Here is a 15,590-nt window from a genome sequence, read left to right as displayed (position 1 = left end):
AGGGACGTCTACACCGTGGGAATGGCAGTTTGGGTAGGCAAACCCGTGCTAGATGTACTCTAGTCAGTTGCTGACAATAGAAGTGAGGGTGCCACACTGCAGGCTTCAGCACCAGCTGTACAAGCGAGTACAGACCTGCCATTCACCCGCCCAGCCTGCAATGCAGACATCCCCTGAAAAGGGTGTAAATCAGGATGGAGCTTGGCTGTGCACCGCTGTCTGGTATAACCGTACAGGCCAGGACTGAGCCAGATCTCCCTCCTAGAAACTCCTACAGCCATCGACGGGGAAATCACTCCAGTCACTATTTAATGATTCTTGTCTTCGCCTGTTGCACTTCAGGGGCCAGGTCTGTGTTTGCCAGCTGGCCCTGGTAGGTCTCAGTGAGCAGCTGCAGTTTGGGGAGGGGTAGCCCTGGAAAGATTTCTTTCTGGACTCAATTCGCCCCTGAATGTTACATTTTCCTGAGCCAGTAGGGGCTGCCACATCCCCTAGCCCTGGGAAGGGCTGGTGGGGTTTGCAAAGCCACCCTTCCCCTGGCATTTCTGCCAGGAAAGGGCAGCTCTAAGTTGCAGGTGGATGGCCGGCTGGCGGAGAATACCTGGGAGAGCCACTGAATTAGCTCAGCGCCAGGTGTGCTGCCACACCCTCTCTTCCCACCGTGCCACCCATGTCTGGGGCTGAGCTAGGTGGATGGAGAACCCCTACCACTGCAGGAGCTCGGTCCTGGCCCTGGTGCATCCCCTTCCGGGCATAGTCTCTGCTTCTGGGACTTGCACCTGAGGCCCGCCAGCAGGAGCCCTGTTCAAAGTCTTATTATTGCCACGCTGGCGCTTGTTTCCATGGGAACGGGATTAGGAAGGCCCCCACCCGCAGAGAATGAGAGCTCTGCCTGCTGTTGGCAGAGTTCTGGAAGGGTTAGTTTGTACAAGCCACCTGCAGAGAACCGGAGCCTGCCTGGGGGGCCGCGAAAGCCTAGTACCCTCAATCTCGTGCACGCACATGTGTGTTCGTGTGCGTGCGCGGGTGCCTACGTGCGTGTTTGTGTGCGCACACGTGAATTTAAAAGAAACAGATGTAAGTATCAGCCCATTCAAAATTCCCTTTGTTGTTCTTTGAAAAGCAAGCGGTCCCGTTCTGCCAGGCACTAGCACTTCTCTCACCTTTGCAAGTGTGAGACCCATGGGCCACTTAGGAAACAGAGCTGCGTGCAGAGCTTACTGCTCCCTGCGATGGCATTGCCCAAGGGCTACACTGACATGTCAGAGCAGCTGGAGATGAAAGATGACTTCACTGATGTGCAAGGAAACACTGCGCCTCCCCCCCACATTGTACAACCTGATAGTCATTAGGAGCTTCTGGTCTACTTTGTGTGCATGCAGGGCCGGCTCTCACTTTTTTGCCGCCCCAGGAAAAAAAGAAGAGAGACGCCCTGTGGTACCCACCCCGCGAGCACCACCGAAATCCCCGCCCCTCCAGCGCCACGCCACCTGAAGCCCTGCCCCCTCCAAGCGCCACGCCACCCGAAGCCCCCGTCCCCCCCGAGTGCTGTCCCATACCAGCCCCCGCCCCCCCAAGACCCCGCCTCCCCGAGCACCACGCCACCCGAAGCCCCACCCCTCCAAGCACCACGCCGCCCAAAGACCCCGCCCCTCCTCCGAGCACTGCGCCGTCCGAAGCCCCGCCCCCCCAGCACCACGCCGCCTGAAGCCCCCACCCCCGCTTCGAGCACCACGCCGCCTGAAGCCCCCGGCCCCGCTCTGAGCGCTGCGCCGCCGAATAAAAAAAACATTAAAAAAAAATCAAAAAATCGAGCACCGCCCTGCCCCAAGGTGCTGCCCCAAGCACGTGCTTGGTCGGCTGGTGCCTGGAGCCAGCCCTGGTGCATGCCTTCCCACTCAGAGGAGCAGTATCTAGTGGTCAAAAACCTAGATTCTATTTCCAGCTGAGCTACTGATTCACTATGTGGACTAGGGCAAGTCACTTATCTCCCTGGCCTCAGTTTACCCACCTGCAAAGGGGGATAATATCTTCTCCCCAGGGGTGTTTTAGGCAAAGTTAGTTGTTAGAATGTATTTTATATTTTTGAGAGTAGTACCTAGAATCTCCAATTGAATTCAGGGCCCCATTGTGCCAGGTGCTGTACATACACAAAGAGCTTACAATCGAAATAGACAGGACAGACAAAGGGGGCGAGAAAGGAAGGGCTATTATCCCCATTTTAGAGTTGGGGAGCTGAAACACAGAGAGATTCAGTGACTCGCCTAAGGACACACCCATATCTCCTGAGGCCTTGTCCCAGTCCTTACCCATGAGAACCACTGCCCTACATAAATGTGAAAGATTATTGTTACGTAGTAACTAAAATAATCTATGCCCATCTTTGCATAGCAGGGTGCAATCTAGGGATGAGATGTGCTATATCAGGGATTGGTGTTGTGTAATGTTATTTAACGTATAACCTTGAGCTATGGGTTCATTAATTCTTACAAGCTAAGCAGGTCAAGCCTGGTCATTATTTGCATGGGAGACCTCAAAAATAATTTCAGGCGGATGCAGGAAGCTGTGTAAATTACACTCCTATTAAAAACTCAGTGAAACTTGCACTGTTTTGTCACTTTCACTGATTTTCTGACATACAGTGCACCCTGTGTAACCCTACCAGTTACAGCACTGCTGAATTTAACTCATTATTCTTTAGGGCTGGGATTTTTAAAGGAACCCAAGGGAGTTAGGCATCCTGGATTTATGTACCTCACTCCCTTAAACTCCTTTGAAAATCCTAGCCTACAATAGCTGAGGGTGAAATTCACCCTGGTAGCACAGAGGGAGCTGTCTCTGGTACTGAAATGGCCCTGCTCAGGAAAGCTCTGCTTGGCAGTTTAACTAGCATGGTTTGAAATGCCCTTGAAGATTTCCAGTCGTGTGGCCATCCTGAATGGAGGAAGGATGCTTGCCAGCCCACCCTTTCCCTTCCACTTCTAAAGAAAAGGAGAATCCACCTTTCAAGGCAACGTATCTTGAGAAAAAAAAAAAACCCACTCTCCTGTTTTCTCCTGGCTTCTGTCATTTGTAAATGTCTGAATGCAGTTGCTGCTTTTAATGTATTTTGGATGGATTGAACTTGATTGAATAACATTTGCATAGTCATCAGCTTGGACTATAAATTGCATGGGATGAACTTGGATGTGTTAGAAGGAGGAAATGGAGCTGCACCGTATGAAAACTGTGCTATGTGACAACAGAGCTATCTGTAGATTAAAATGAATCTAAAATGAATAGATAGGGAGTAATTCGGTGCTTGTGCTCTGTGTGTGTGTAATCGGGGTGGGGGGAGGGAATTCAGTTTGGTAAAGAAGGGAAGGCCAGACTAAAATGTTAAGGGGGAAAGTTCAATGCTTTTAATTTCCTGTCGCTGATTTCATTCTGGCGATCCTGCTCTAATGTAGCTCACCATTTCAAAACCACTATATACAGGGCGGTGAGTGTGCCTGTGTCAAGCATATATATTGGCAAACATGGAATAAGAAGCAGATATTGACTTCTCTTCAGGTGAACATCTAGGTTTATGGATCTGTGAGATAAATATGGAGGGCAGCAGAACTGAGATCAATAGATACCTTCAAGGAGGGATACATCTTCCTGTTCACTGAAACGTGAAGTCCGTATTCGTAACATACATTTGAATTGCTTCATTAGAAATATCTGGAAATCTGTCTTTGAAAACTACTTCTAAAAATATCAACGTCAAGATCCTGGGGGGCAGAGGGGGGAAATCACCTCTGCTGAACCTTTCAGGAAGCAGCAATTTGAATATGTTCTCTCACTAACTCAGAGGTGAATAACAGGTTTCCCTAACTCATCTGCAGCCAGTCAAAATGCATCCATGTTCATAGGTTAACATTGCTCCAGATCTCTGTATTGTTTACCTCTCAGAGAGTCTCCAATACAAATTTACTGACTTGTCACGTGACTGTTTTCAGCCAGTCATTAGCCAGGGTTGTGTGTGTGTATATATAACAGTACAGGGCTCAGGCATAACCCCCGCACTGAAGTCACTGGGAGTTCCAGACCTGGATGCCCTGCAGAAGTGACGCGCTGTTTGTAGGTATGAATTTGGGGTGGCCATGAAGCTAGAGAGGTGCTATCAACTCGTGGTCAATAAAGTTCCCATGAGACTTTAAGGATCTGATCCGAAGCTTCCTGGCATTTTCCCATGCACTTTACTAGGCTTTAAACAAGCCCTAAGAGATGAAGTGTTTAACTCTGGTGCTGTGGCCAAGTTCCAAATGGGCAGTTACCATCTGATAATGTAAAATTCCCCTTCAATTGTAAGTGGTATATTTTTAACTTGCTGGCCTTTTGGGTTATCTAATCCATGCCTCTGTCAATGAGAAAGCGAGGAGGCTCTCCCATTTCCTTTGTCCTTAGGAGCTATTCTCTCAGGACCTGGCTCTTGGGTTTCTGCTGCCCACGGCAAACTGACAACTGTATCATCTCATCCTCATGTAAACACACAACACTAAACCACTCCGGAACACCACAAATCACTGACCTGCACTTGGCCTTTAACCATCCTCTTCTTCACAAGCAAACTCCATATCCCTGGTCTCCTGTTTGTTGTCAAAGCGAGCAGCACCTTTTATCCTGGAGCATTCAATTCCCACCATGCACGATATGAGATCGATTACATTTCTTTTCTCTAATAAAAAGAACCAGTTCAGAAGGGAAAGTGAAAGAGAATTTTTCAGGTGAAAAATCATTCATTGGAAAATCAAGCAACCTTACCTGTGTTGATATTCACACCTTGCATCACTCACACTGAGAGAGAGCAGTTTTAAAAAAATTTAAAAAACAAATGGCTGTTTTCAGTATTTATGCTGTTTTGTTTATTTTGTGCACTCTGCTCAAGTAAAAAAACCACACCAGATAGTTTCTCACACAATACACACAGCTGCATTCACAAAGAAGATTTCTATCCAAAAATGGTTTACATTGATTTTTTTAAGTTCAAGAAAACAATTCTATTAAAGTTCTGGAAAGCCTCTTATTAAAACCCATCCCTCAAAATCTTACATTTTCGGGTGCATACTACCTATCTCTGTCCCGAGGAGCTTTTTTGGAGGAGAATAGCAATCAGATGCATGCAGTGTTTTCTTAATGTGTGAATCACGTAAAAGCAAACTAGGCAATTGTGGTCTAGATGAAATTACTATAAGGTGGATGTGCATCTGGCTGAAAGACCGTACTCAAAGAGTCATTATCAATGGTTCGCTGTCCAACTGGGAGGGCGTATCTAGTGAGGTCCCGCAGGAGTTAGACCTGGGTCTGGTACTATTCAGAATTTTCCTTAAGACTTGGATAATGGAATGGAGAGTATGCATATAAAATTTGAGAATGACACCAAGTTGGGAGGGGAGGCTAGCACTGTGAAGAATAGGATTAGATTAGAATTTAAAATAACCTTGACAAATTAGAGAAATAAGCTGAAATCAACAAAATGAAATTTAACAAAGGTAAGTGCAAAGTACTTCACTTGGGAAGGAAAACTCAAACACAGGACTACAGAATGGGGAATAACTTGCGAGGTGGTCATACTGCTGAAAAGGATCTGGGGGTGACAGTGGATCACAAATTGAATCTGAGTCAACAATGTGATGCAGTTGTGAACAAGGCTGATATCATTCTGGGGTGTATTAACAGGACAAAACCCTGGCTGGGATGATTTAGTTGGGAATTGGTCCTGCTTTGAGCAGGGGGTTGGACTAGATGACCTCCTGAGGTCCCTTCCAACCCTGATATTCTATGATTCTATGAATGTTGTATGTAAGACATGAGCTAATTGTCCCACTCTACTCAGCACTGGTGAGGCCTCAGCTGGAGTTGTGTGTCCAACTCTGGGTGCCACACTTTAGGAAAGATATGGACAAATTAGAAGAATCCAGAGGAGAACAACAAAAATGATAAGCAGGTTAAAGAACCTGACCGATGAGGAAAGGTTAAAAAAAATCCAAGCTTGAGAAAAGAAGACTCAGGTGGGACCTGTTAACAGTCTTCAGATATGTTAAAGGCTGTTACAAAGAGGACGATGATCAATTGTTCTCCATGTCCACTGAAGGTAGGACAAGAAGTTGTGCACTTAATCTGCAGCAAGGGAGATTTAGGTTAGCGATTAGGAAAAACTCTCTCACGCTAAGGGTAGCTAAGCTCTGGCACAGGCTTCCAAGGGAGGGTGTGGAATTCCCATCACTGGATGTTTTTAAGAACAGGCTGGACAAACAGCTGTCAGGGAGGGTCTAGATTTAACTTGGCTCTGCCTCAGTGCTGGGTGCTGGACTTGGTGACCTTCTGAGGTCCTTTCTAGCCCTGCATTTCTATGATTCTGTGAAACAAGCAGTGTTATTCTGTTGTGTTATTGAACTGCATGCAGCCAAATGCAGGGTAGTGGTGAAGTGAACGTGGAGAAGGAAAGCCAGGAGGGTAGTGCTGCTGGTAAAACTCAGGCTGCCAATCAGATATCAGGCTTCCTGACATGTGTTCACTTTTATTTCCTTCACCCTCACAGGACGCCCTGCTGGTCATACTCAAGAGCCTGGCACCGGCATGCCTCTTCAACGTCATCGGATTTGGGTCGACCTTTAAGACCCTCTTTCCTTCCAGTCAAACTTACTGTGAGGTGGGTGAAGACATTTCTGAACTCATTGGCACTCACAGAAGAGGGCAGGGGCCTTGCAGCTCAGATGCTGCCTTTGCAGGATGGTATCAGGGAATGTGCTGCAGCTGATGCCAACCTTGCCCTGCCCTGGGACCGTCTGGTCCAGGGAGCTGGTTGTGTAGCTCACTCACTGCCCTGCCTCTCTGTGTGAAGCAGCTACACACACCACTAGCCACAATCCTCTGGCCTTGTTCTGGAGTCCAAGTTCCTTCACTTAGGCTGCTATGCTCACCTTGGCAGGTATTAACAGAGGGGTGCTAATATCCCAGATCCTTCCACACTGGGGACATGAATCTGAGAGGATAGAACCTCTGAGACACCAGAACCCCTCTCTTTGTGGCCAAGATAGTGACCTAGGTTTGGAGGTTCTGACTTTCCATCACATGGCTTTTAGGAACTCACCTTTCCTGGACTCTCTCTGCACTGGCCATGCTGGGCTGTTCCTGAATGAGCTAATGAGCAATAGCATGTGGGAGGGCCAGAATGATCAGAAACCTCCTGAAACAGAAAAGAGCAGATCCTGCAGACGTCATCAACCCAGCCCCCTTCTCCAGCAGGTGCCAGGCCTTTATGCCTCTTGGCCATCGCCACGCTCACTAGAAGAGAACCACAGCCCAGGATACTGCAGGGTGGGGGTTTGCACACCATGGAGCATCCGACATTGACAAATGGGACCTAGCCTTTCCATAAAAAGGCTACGGTATGTGCCAGTCATTCACGCCTATAATGTTACAGGCATGAGGCTATTACCTCCTGATGTCTGGGTCGATGGCACAGATCACCCTCATCGAAGATAAATCCCGAGCGTTGGGCTGAGCAGCACTACGAGTTCCTTAGGGTGTGGATTAACAGGCACTGGATAGCCAGCCACAGAAAAATGCACACAAAGTTCTGTGTATAACCTTGTACAGCCCTAGACATCCATGCTGCTCTCCCAAAAGATCCTATGTGCTGACTTCCACTTTTCCCCATTCATACATACAGTGCAGGACCTTCACTGTGGGGCCCGTGCACTCACATGTCCCGCTGTCACATACGCACCCTGCAATTGTCTGGATCGCTATTATTGTTTATTTACAGAAGCACCTCCTATGTGCGAGGCTCTTTCCTAGCACTGAAGAAGCAGAGACCCTGCACTAGGGAGATCACTGCCTAAGGACAAACACCCAGGTCCACACCATCGCAGCTGCCCTTGCACACAGAGTGAAACTACTCCCTTGCAGAGGGACAGCAGTGGCACCTGGCCCAAGCACCAGCCCCCTTTAAGTCCTAAAGAATCAAGCTTAAGTGGGATTTCTGTGTTGCATATGCCTTGCGCTGCCCTCCGCGAGGGGTGAATTTCACCTACAGAAAGTAGCTGCAGATGCATTGGGTGCGTGCCTTTTACAGAGGCAGCGTGGCTTGGTGGTTAGAGCAGGTGACCAAAAGTTGAGAAGATGTGGGTTGTATTCCCAACTTTCCCACTGACTTGCTGTCTGATCCACAGCAAGTCACTTCTCCTCACCAGGCCCGATTCCCCCATCCACTAAAATGGGGGTGTCGTCATCTCGAACTGAGCGTCAGGATCCCCAAACGAAAAGTGTCATATCAGTGCTCAGCATCAATCAACCTTTACTGCAATAACTCTAACTAGTGGGCACTTCTGCTCCCTTTGCAGAAGAGTCTGGCTATTGCATGTGAGAGCATCAAGAAGCTCCGGGCGGATATGGGTGGCACCAACATCTTATCCCCTTTAAAGTGGATCATCCGGCAGCCCATCCACAGAGGCCACCCGCGCCTGCTCTTCCTGCTGACTGACGGAGCCGTTAGCAACACCGGGAAGGTCATTGAGCTGCTGCGGAATCAGTCTTTCTCCACCAGGTCTGGATAACTCTGGGATCCTCTGGCATAGGGGCAAAAAACCAGCATGTAGGGGGCTTGGAGTGCAATGCGAGCAGCAGGCCTCCATCTTATATTTCACAGTCATCCCACACTCAGAATGAAAGGCAGGATGGTAGCTTGTAGGAGCAGGGTTTGGAATGGATCCCAGAAGTTCAGGTGCTTTTCTGGAAGGTCATCCAGACAATCTGAGCCAGGGAAATTGGGCCTGGCAGTTTTACTAGAGCAGCCTCTTCGCTGATGTCTTCTGCTTGCAGGACTGACCCGAGAACAGGCTTCTTTGCAGTCTTATAATACATCTGGTTCTGAGTCCCAGCTGGGTCTAGTGCGGGGCAGCATAAAAAAAATCAAATCTTCTGAAAAGCAAACATGTGAAAAGCAGCTTAAAGGAAATGCAGGGTATTTATGGGACATAAAGAGAACTTGTGGAACTCATTGCCACTATATATTGTTGAGTCACATGTCCTGGGATGGTTTTAGAAAAAGGATCCGACATTATTAAGGGGGGGGGGGGCGGGCTGAGATTTGCAGCTATGGTGGGGATTGAGTCCCTCTGGAATGCATGAAAAACTTAAGTATCAGCACCCAACTGCCCACACTTGCTCCAGGGCCAGTGAGCATTTGAGGGGTATGGTGCGGGGGAGGGGGGGGGTAAGATGTGAACTGAGCGTGCATTGGATGTTAATGTTGCCGTTCCTGGTGATTTCCTTGCATTGATAGGAAATGTAATCAAGCAACTTTCCCTGTACGTTTACTAAGGTCTTGTCCACATGTAGTTATCAGGGGAATAGCAAGCGCATTTTAAATTCACCCCCTACTTTAATCCCAATTAAGTTCCAAGTGCAGACGAGCCCTAAGTCCATTCGGAAGGGGCACGAATAACAGGATCTGCCATTCTGTCCACACAATGAAACCACCAGGCCTTTCCATGAGGGGCATCGGCGGGGAGCGAGGAAGGAATTCCCCGCCCTGCAGGGCACCGTATTGCAAAGCCAGGTGGGTTCTGGAGGGGTTTGTGCTCTCCCCTGAGACAGCTGGTGCTGGCCCCCATCAGAGACAGGATCCCGAATCAGGTGGAGCACCAGGCTGCAGACCTTTCCCACTGGACGGGCTGCTGCGCAGTTTCAGAAACCAGCGAAACAGAACAGAAAAGAAATGATCAGTTTCCCTCTCATCCTCGAAGAGTCTCCTTCCCTTCTTGTGTCCATCCCCCCCGCTTCCTTCCCCTTCTGTGGGGCCAGTGGGACCTCCAGACCCCTCACTCCGAGGAAGGTCCTGCTCAGACTTGCAGCAGCTCTAGTTGTCAGGCTCCCAGGCCCTGGGAGGTGATTGCGCACGGTGTTCCAGACAGGCAGGGCTGGAGAAGAGCAGAGAGGAATGAGGTGCTGGGGGGGCTTTTTGTGTTTCCTCTTCAGCAGTCCCTAGACAGACCTTTCCTAGGGGAGGTGGAAACCCCTGCTCCAAGGCAGGAGTCTATCTTAAACAGACGGGGACGAATCCTGAAAGATGCTGAGCACCTGCAACTTCCATTGACTTCTGTCCATCCCTCCCTCCCTCCCTCCCTTAGAACAGCTGGTCATTTCCCTGTGCTCAGTGGCCCAGTTCCCATGGTCATCAGTGGGAGCAGAGCTGAGCACTTAGCCAATGAAGTGAGACCAGTGCTTCCCTGCCCTTCACTAGCCAGGCAGGCCCCAGCCCCGGGCTGCAGAGCGGCTTGCTCACACCCAGGGTTTTTCCTGCCTGATGCCAACCCTTGATCAGGGCTGGCTCTACCATTTTTGCCGCCCAAACTGCCGAGGCAAAAAAAAAAAAAGCCGCCTGGACAGTGCCGCCCCAAGAATGGACGGAAAGCCGACACTTAGCATGTGCCGCCCCAGGCACGTGTTTCCTCTGTTGGTGCCAGGAGCCGGCCCTGTTCTTGATCACAGGCTTCAGCCAGAAGCAACAACAACAACAACAACGAAAAGGTCACTTGAGCAGGGCCGGGAAGGTCAGGAAAGCACTTGGTTGTTCTTTCCTTGAGAAAATGTATTTGAATCCTGAGCAGAGCTAATCGCCAGGTCTTTAACGGTATCGACCGCAGGACTCAGCTGGGGAAACCAGCTGATCCCCGTACAAAAGCAGGCTGTTTGTATTCAGAGAGGGAGGGAGCTGCTGCAAAAGCCGGCAAGCGGAGGTAGAGGGAGGGGGTGCCCCAGGGCCAATGCTCAGCAAGCCCGCGTCTCTTCGGGTGCCAGCAGGGCGGCATCCCCCTCTGTCATTTCGTCCCCCTTTGACCAGGGCTGAGTAGTCAAGGCTAAACATCTGGCTGCCTCGCTGCACGTTTAGGCACCTCAGTGGAGGCTGATTTCAGAGCCCCTGCAGCTCCCGTTGAAGTCATGGGGAGCCGGGATTGTTCAATGCTATTACATTGCCCAGCCTTAGCAGGGGGTAGGGGTCTGATCCTACACCCAGCCTCCTGCTCTAACGTCCCCCGCGCCTCGCCCCTGACCTGTATCCTGAATGTCCATCTTTCCCCAGGTGCTACAGCTTCGGCATTGGGCAGAAGGCCTGCAGGAGGCTGGTGCGTGGGCTGGCTGCCGTGTCCAAGGGGAGTGCAGAATTCCTGGCGGAGGGCGAGAGGCTGCAGCCAAAGGTACTGCTACTCCGGATCCCTCCCATCGCCGGCTTTTCCTTGTGGGGAGGGGGCAAACCATGCAGGGCTCGGAGCTAGGGTCAGTCTGGATAGGTGCCCCAAAGACTGAAGGCTTCTCTGCACCCCAACAAAGCTGGGCTGGGGCAAGGGAGCAGCTGCCCCATCAGAGTCCGTCCTGCAAAGGGGCTGGGCTGGGACTGCATAAAGACGAGGGAAGAAGGCAGCTGGATTATTTGCTGATTTGACAGGCCTGCAGCTGAGCAGGTGAGTGACGGCAGGGGTCACTGACGGGCTTTGTGTCAGCAGGAGGGCAGCCAATGGGGCCGGTGCTTTTCACCCCAGTCAGAGCAGAATGCACACTGGGCACGTCCCGTAACGATGCCCCGATGGGAAGGGGTGATGGGCCGAGGCAGGGTACACGCTAGGCAGCAGGTGTGCTAACACCAGTACCCATCATGCTGACCCTGACTCGTACTGTCTCATTGTCTCCTTGTGCGCCTCACTTTGTCTATATCCACCTGTTGTCTTCAGTGTCGGGGTGAATAATACTGACCTTCTTTGGGATATGTCTGAGGGCTAAAGATGAAAAGCCCAGGAATTATTAGTCACTTATCAGCTCTTTGGGGCAGGGCCCATCTTTCTGTCCTGTGCTAATTAATACATAAAACAAAAGGAAGTATTTCTTCACGCAATGCACAGTCAACCTGTGGAACTCCTTGCCAGAGGATGTTGTGAAGGCCAAGACTATAACAGGGTTCAAAAAAGAACTAGATAAGTTCATGGAGGATAGGTCCATCAATGGCTGTTAGCCAGGATGGGCAGGGATGGTGTCCCTAGCCTCTGTTTGCCAGAAGCTGGGAATGAGCGACAGGGGATGGATCACGTGATGATTCCCTGTTCTGTTCATTCCCTCGGGGGCACCACCTGGCATTGGCCACTGTCGGCAGACAGGATACTGGGCTAGATGGACCTTTGGTCTGACCCAGTCTGGCTGTTCTGATGTCTTATGTGTTTGTCCAGCACCTGGCCAGGGGGTTCGTGGGCCAGGTCAAGAGCTACCACAGCCCTAATAATAATAATAATAGGAAGCCTTAGAAGCCAAGGGGGCAATGGCCCAATCCACTGACAGCCGTGTGAAGAGGTGATTTGTAGCAGGACATGGGGTCGTCTCTTCCTTGGTGACTCATGTCTCCAGAGGAAAGCCAGTGGCAAAGCGCCCACTGGTGGAACCAGAGATTTGTTCCCCAGCTAGCCAGGGACCTTCCAATCCAGCCCCAGGCACCCTGCCCTCTTTCTGTATAATGGGTCAGGGCAGAGCAGCGGGAGGGAAGGGGTGGAGGTGTGGCGGATTTTTATTCGTGCTGAGGGATGGATCATTTTTAGCAGGATTTTAGATGGCGAATTTGAAGGAGAAAAGACTCCAGACCACAGGAGTTTTACGCCACAGTGGGCTGTTCAGATATGCCAGAGGAGAGCTGCCCTGTGCTGCTGAGGGCTTCTCCAGTCTGCTGATATATGAGACCAGCGATGCCAGACCCTGCTTCCTGGTGGAGAGGTTCTAGCTGGCTAGGTGAATCCTAGGAAGGGAATTTAGAATTGCCACTTTCCCAGGTGTATCCAACAGGACAGAGCTGGGCGTCTCCACGTTGCCGTCCATCAGCTCGCCACGGCATGGCAACACTGCAGCACAATGGGCTCACGTCGAACCGACGGGACAATTCCTAAAACCAGAGCCCCTGCCTGTGATTTTGTACCACCGTTTTTGCACTCACAGAACCAAGTGGCGGTGCAAAGCCTGTTTTGCACCCCCCGAATCCCACTGCAGGGGCAGCAAGCCCGGTGTGGATTTCGCAGGCCCAGACACCACTCCCCGAAGCCGGGGGATCACTGTGAGCAAGAACTGCCTTGCGGGGATGTTTCTCAGGCCCTGACTTTGATGGCGGGACCAGTTAACGTCCCACAAACATGGCTCGTGGATGATCCTGAACACACCAGCATGGAGCCGTTGGACCAAATCCCCCCTCCCGACCTCTCCCTCTCCTGAGCTGAAATTCCTGTAGGCCTCTCTGGACTCAAACAACAACAACAGGGTCCGTTTCCCAGGGGAAGAGACATGTTGCATTTTAGTGAACTTCTCAGCTCATTGGGGCCTGGGGGTGGTCACAAGCTGCTCCTGGCACAATTCCTTGCTCTGGGACTGGCTCGCCAACTCCTACGCAGCGTGTGGGCGAGGAGAGCTGGATGGAAAAGAGCCTGCGTGTCAGACGTATTGGGGAGTCAGAGCTTGCGTGCAGGGAGGCATGGAAGCGGTAGGCGCGACACGCTCCTGGTGGCACACATAGCTGCAGTAGTCGGCACAGACCGAAACAGAGGACTTGGCATCCAGGCAGCTAATTAGCTGTGAAGTGAAGTCAAAATCCCCCCTTTTGCTCAGCCCAGGCGCCTGGAGGTTCACAGGGTACACGGAAGGGAAATAACCGTGCAGTAGTTATGCTGGTTAAACTGACTTTAACGCTGGCTGGGAAGCGGTTTCGATGTCTGGCTCCCACGCTGCCAATGCCATAAATAAGGGGTCTCCCTGCACCTGTCACTTTCACTCCACAGAGTTGCATTGCAAGGTTCATTATCCACAGCGTCACTATCCCCACCTCGCCTGGCTACATCCTGTCTCACTGGCAGCGTTTGAGATCCTACACCCGTCTCTCTCCTACATTCCAAACTGGGAGTTACGGTTCCTTTATCATCTGCCTCCCCTCCACTTCCCCTCCCGTTCTCTAGGGGTTTGTCTACACTGAAATCATGGGGGGTGACTGCTGCTAGTCTAAACACACCTGGACTAGCTTGGATTAAGCAGTGAAGCCCAGGAGGGCTGTACAATTACTTGGGAGGCTAGGGCAGCCTGAAGCCCACGCTGCTGCAGCTTTAATCTAGAGCTAACTAGATTAAACTAGCTCAGGTCTGTCTAGACAAGCTGCAGTCACGTGCCATGATTGCAGTGTAGACATACCCTAAACCTTTTGCATTTCCCCACCTGGCCCCTCTGGGATAGAACGCTCAGCTCTCCCCAGCAACAGTCATTGGGTTCATATGATTTACTGACGTCAGTGGGAGATCGAGATTCACCCTTCTTTGTACATTAACTTGACAGGCTCCCATTGGTTCAGTCCAGCCTAGCACCAGGGTCGGAAATGCCAGCTGTAATGACTGTTTCACGGAAAGGGCCCGATCCTGTTCCCCCTATAGCCCATGAAGCACTTTCAGAGACAGAGAAGCACAAGCATCCGTGTTATAAATTAAGCCCCAAGACAGGAAGGGGGGTTTTTACAGGGCTGTTAATACAGGCCTCACTTGTTATACAGATGGTCTTCAGCCATCTGAGGCATCAATTAACGGCCCCATCAAGCACATCCTGGTGTGTCTTACAGATCCTGTATTGTGGACATTGAACCATATAGAAAGTTTAAAATGCCCTGTATATAAAACTCTTTTTAACTTCTCTCTGCACTCTGGAAAACAGTTCCTAGTGGGAAAGCAGTGACGAATGGAGAACTTTCCAATAGATTTGCCTGTAATATATACATGAATATTGGCCTAGATCTCCAGCTAGTGTAACCTGGCATAACTCCATAGAGGGCAGTGGGGTTACGTTGATTTACAGAGAGTGTAATTGACCCCAGCTGGCCCAGCGCTGAGCTACCAGTAGCCTCTTTGTGTGCTTGTGAGAATGGCTCTCTGTCCTTGGAAAGACGTGAAGACACGTTGATTCCGAGTGCCGAGATCTCTCGGCGACTGCACTGGAGGCTTGTTTGGAAAGCCCCAGGGAGTTCTCTAGAGAAAGACAAGCGTGTCTCGTGGCTGGGGAGATTGGGAAGGGATGGCGCAGAGTTCGAGCACACTCCACACTGTGTGTGAGTGATCAATGCCTATGCCGAGCAGGGACCTGCCTGCCATCCAAGGTACCAGAGTGTTATGCTGCAGCAAAGGCATCTGCTGAAATTCCCACTGAGGGTTTTCTGAAATGCACCCATGATTGGTTTCGTTGCCCCTGGTGTAGGGGGCTAGGCAGGGCAAAAAGGAAATTGGCTGGAGTGCAGAGGGCTGGTGGTAGATGGCACGATTTGGAGCAGCCTCAGGGGTGCTCTAAGTTGCTTTCTTGGCCCAGACTGGTGTCTGGCAGCTGAAGGCTCAGGTGGCATAAACCACCTGCACGCTCTGCCGAGGGGGTTGGAATACTGGAGACAGGTGGCATGTAGCAGGTGAGTTCCCAGGGCCCTATCACTCCACTCTGGTGTCTCTTACCCTCATGGAGCAGGAGGGGATTTCTGCCAAAATCAGTTTGCCCAATCGGCCAGATGTGTAAAG

At 50.7% G+C, this 15,590-nt stretch overlaps 1 protein-coding gene across 1 annotated transcript in view; it reads left to right on the top strand.

Moving 5' to 3' along the window:
• The window catches only part of VWA5B1 (von Willebrand factor A domain containing 5B1), a 70,625-nt gene that overhangs the window by 28,984 nt on the left and 26,051 nt on the right, over positions 1 to 15,590 (top strand). The window contains exons 9-11 of the mRNA XM_034753650.1: positions 6,566 to 6,676; positions 8,373 to 8,575; positions 11,114 to 11,228. Coding sequence (XP_034609541.1) covers positions 6,566 to 6,676; positions 8,373 to 8,575; positions 11,114 to 11,228 — 429 coding nt within the window. The remainder of the gene's footprint in view (positions 1 to 6,565; positions 6,677 to 8,372; positions 8,576 to 11,113; positions 11,229 to 15,590) is intronic.

The sequence above is a fragment of the Trachemys scripta genome, chromosome 19 (genome assembly GCF_013100865.1).
Source record: "Trachemys scripta elegans isolate TJP31775 chromosome 19, CAS_Tse_1.0, whole genome shotgun sequence".
NCBI lineage: Eukaryota > Metazoa > Chordata > Testudines > Emydidae > Trachemys > Trachemys scripta.
Note: the sequence above shows the minus strand (reverse complement) of the source record. Positions and strands in the feature narration are given on the sequence as shown.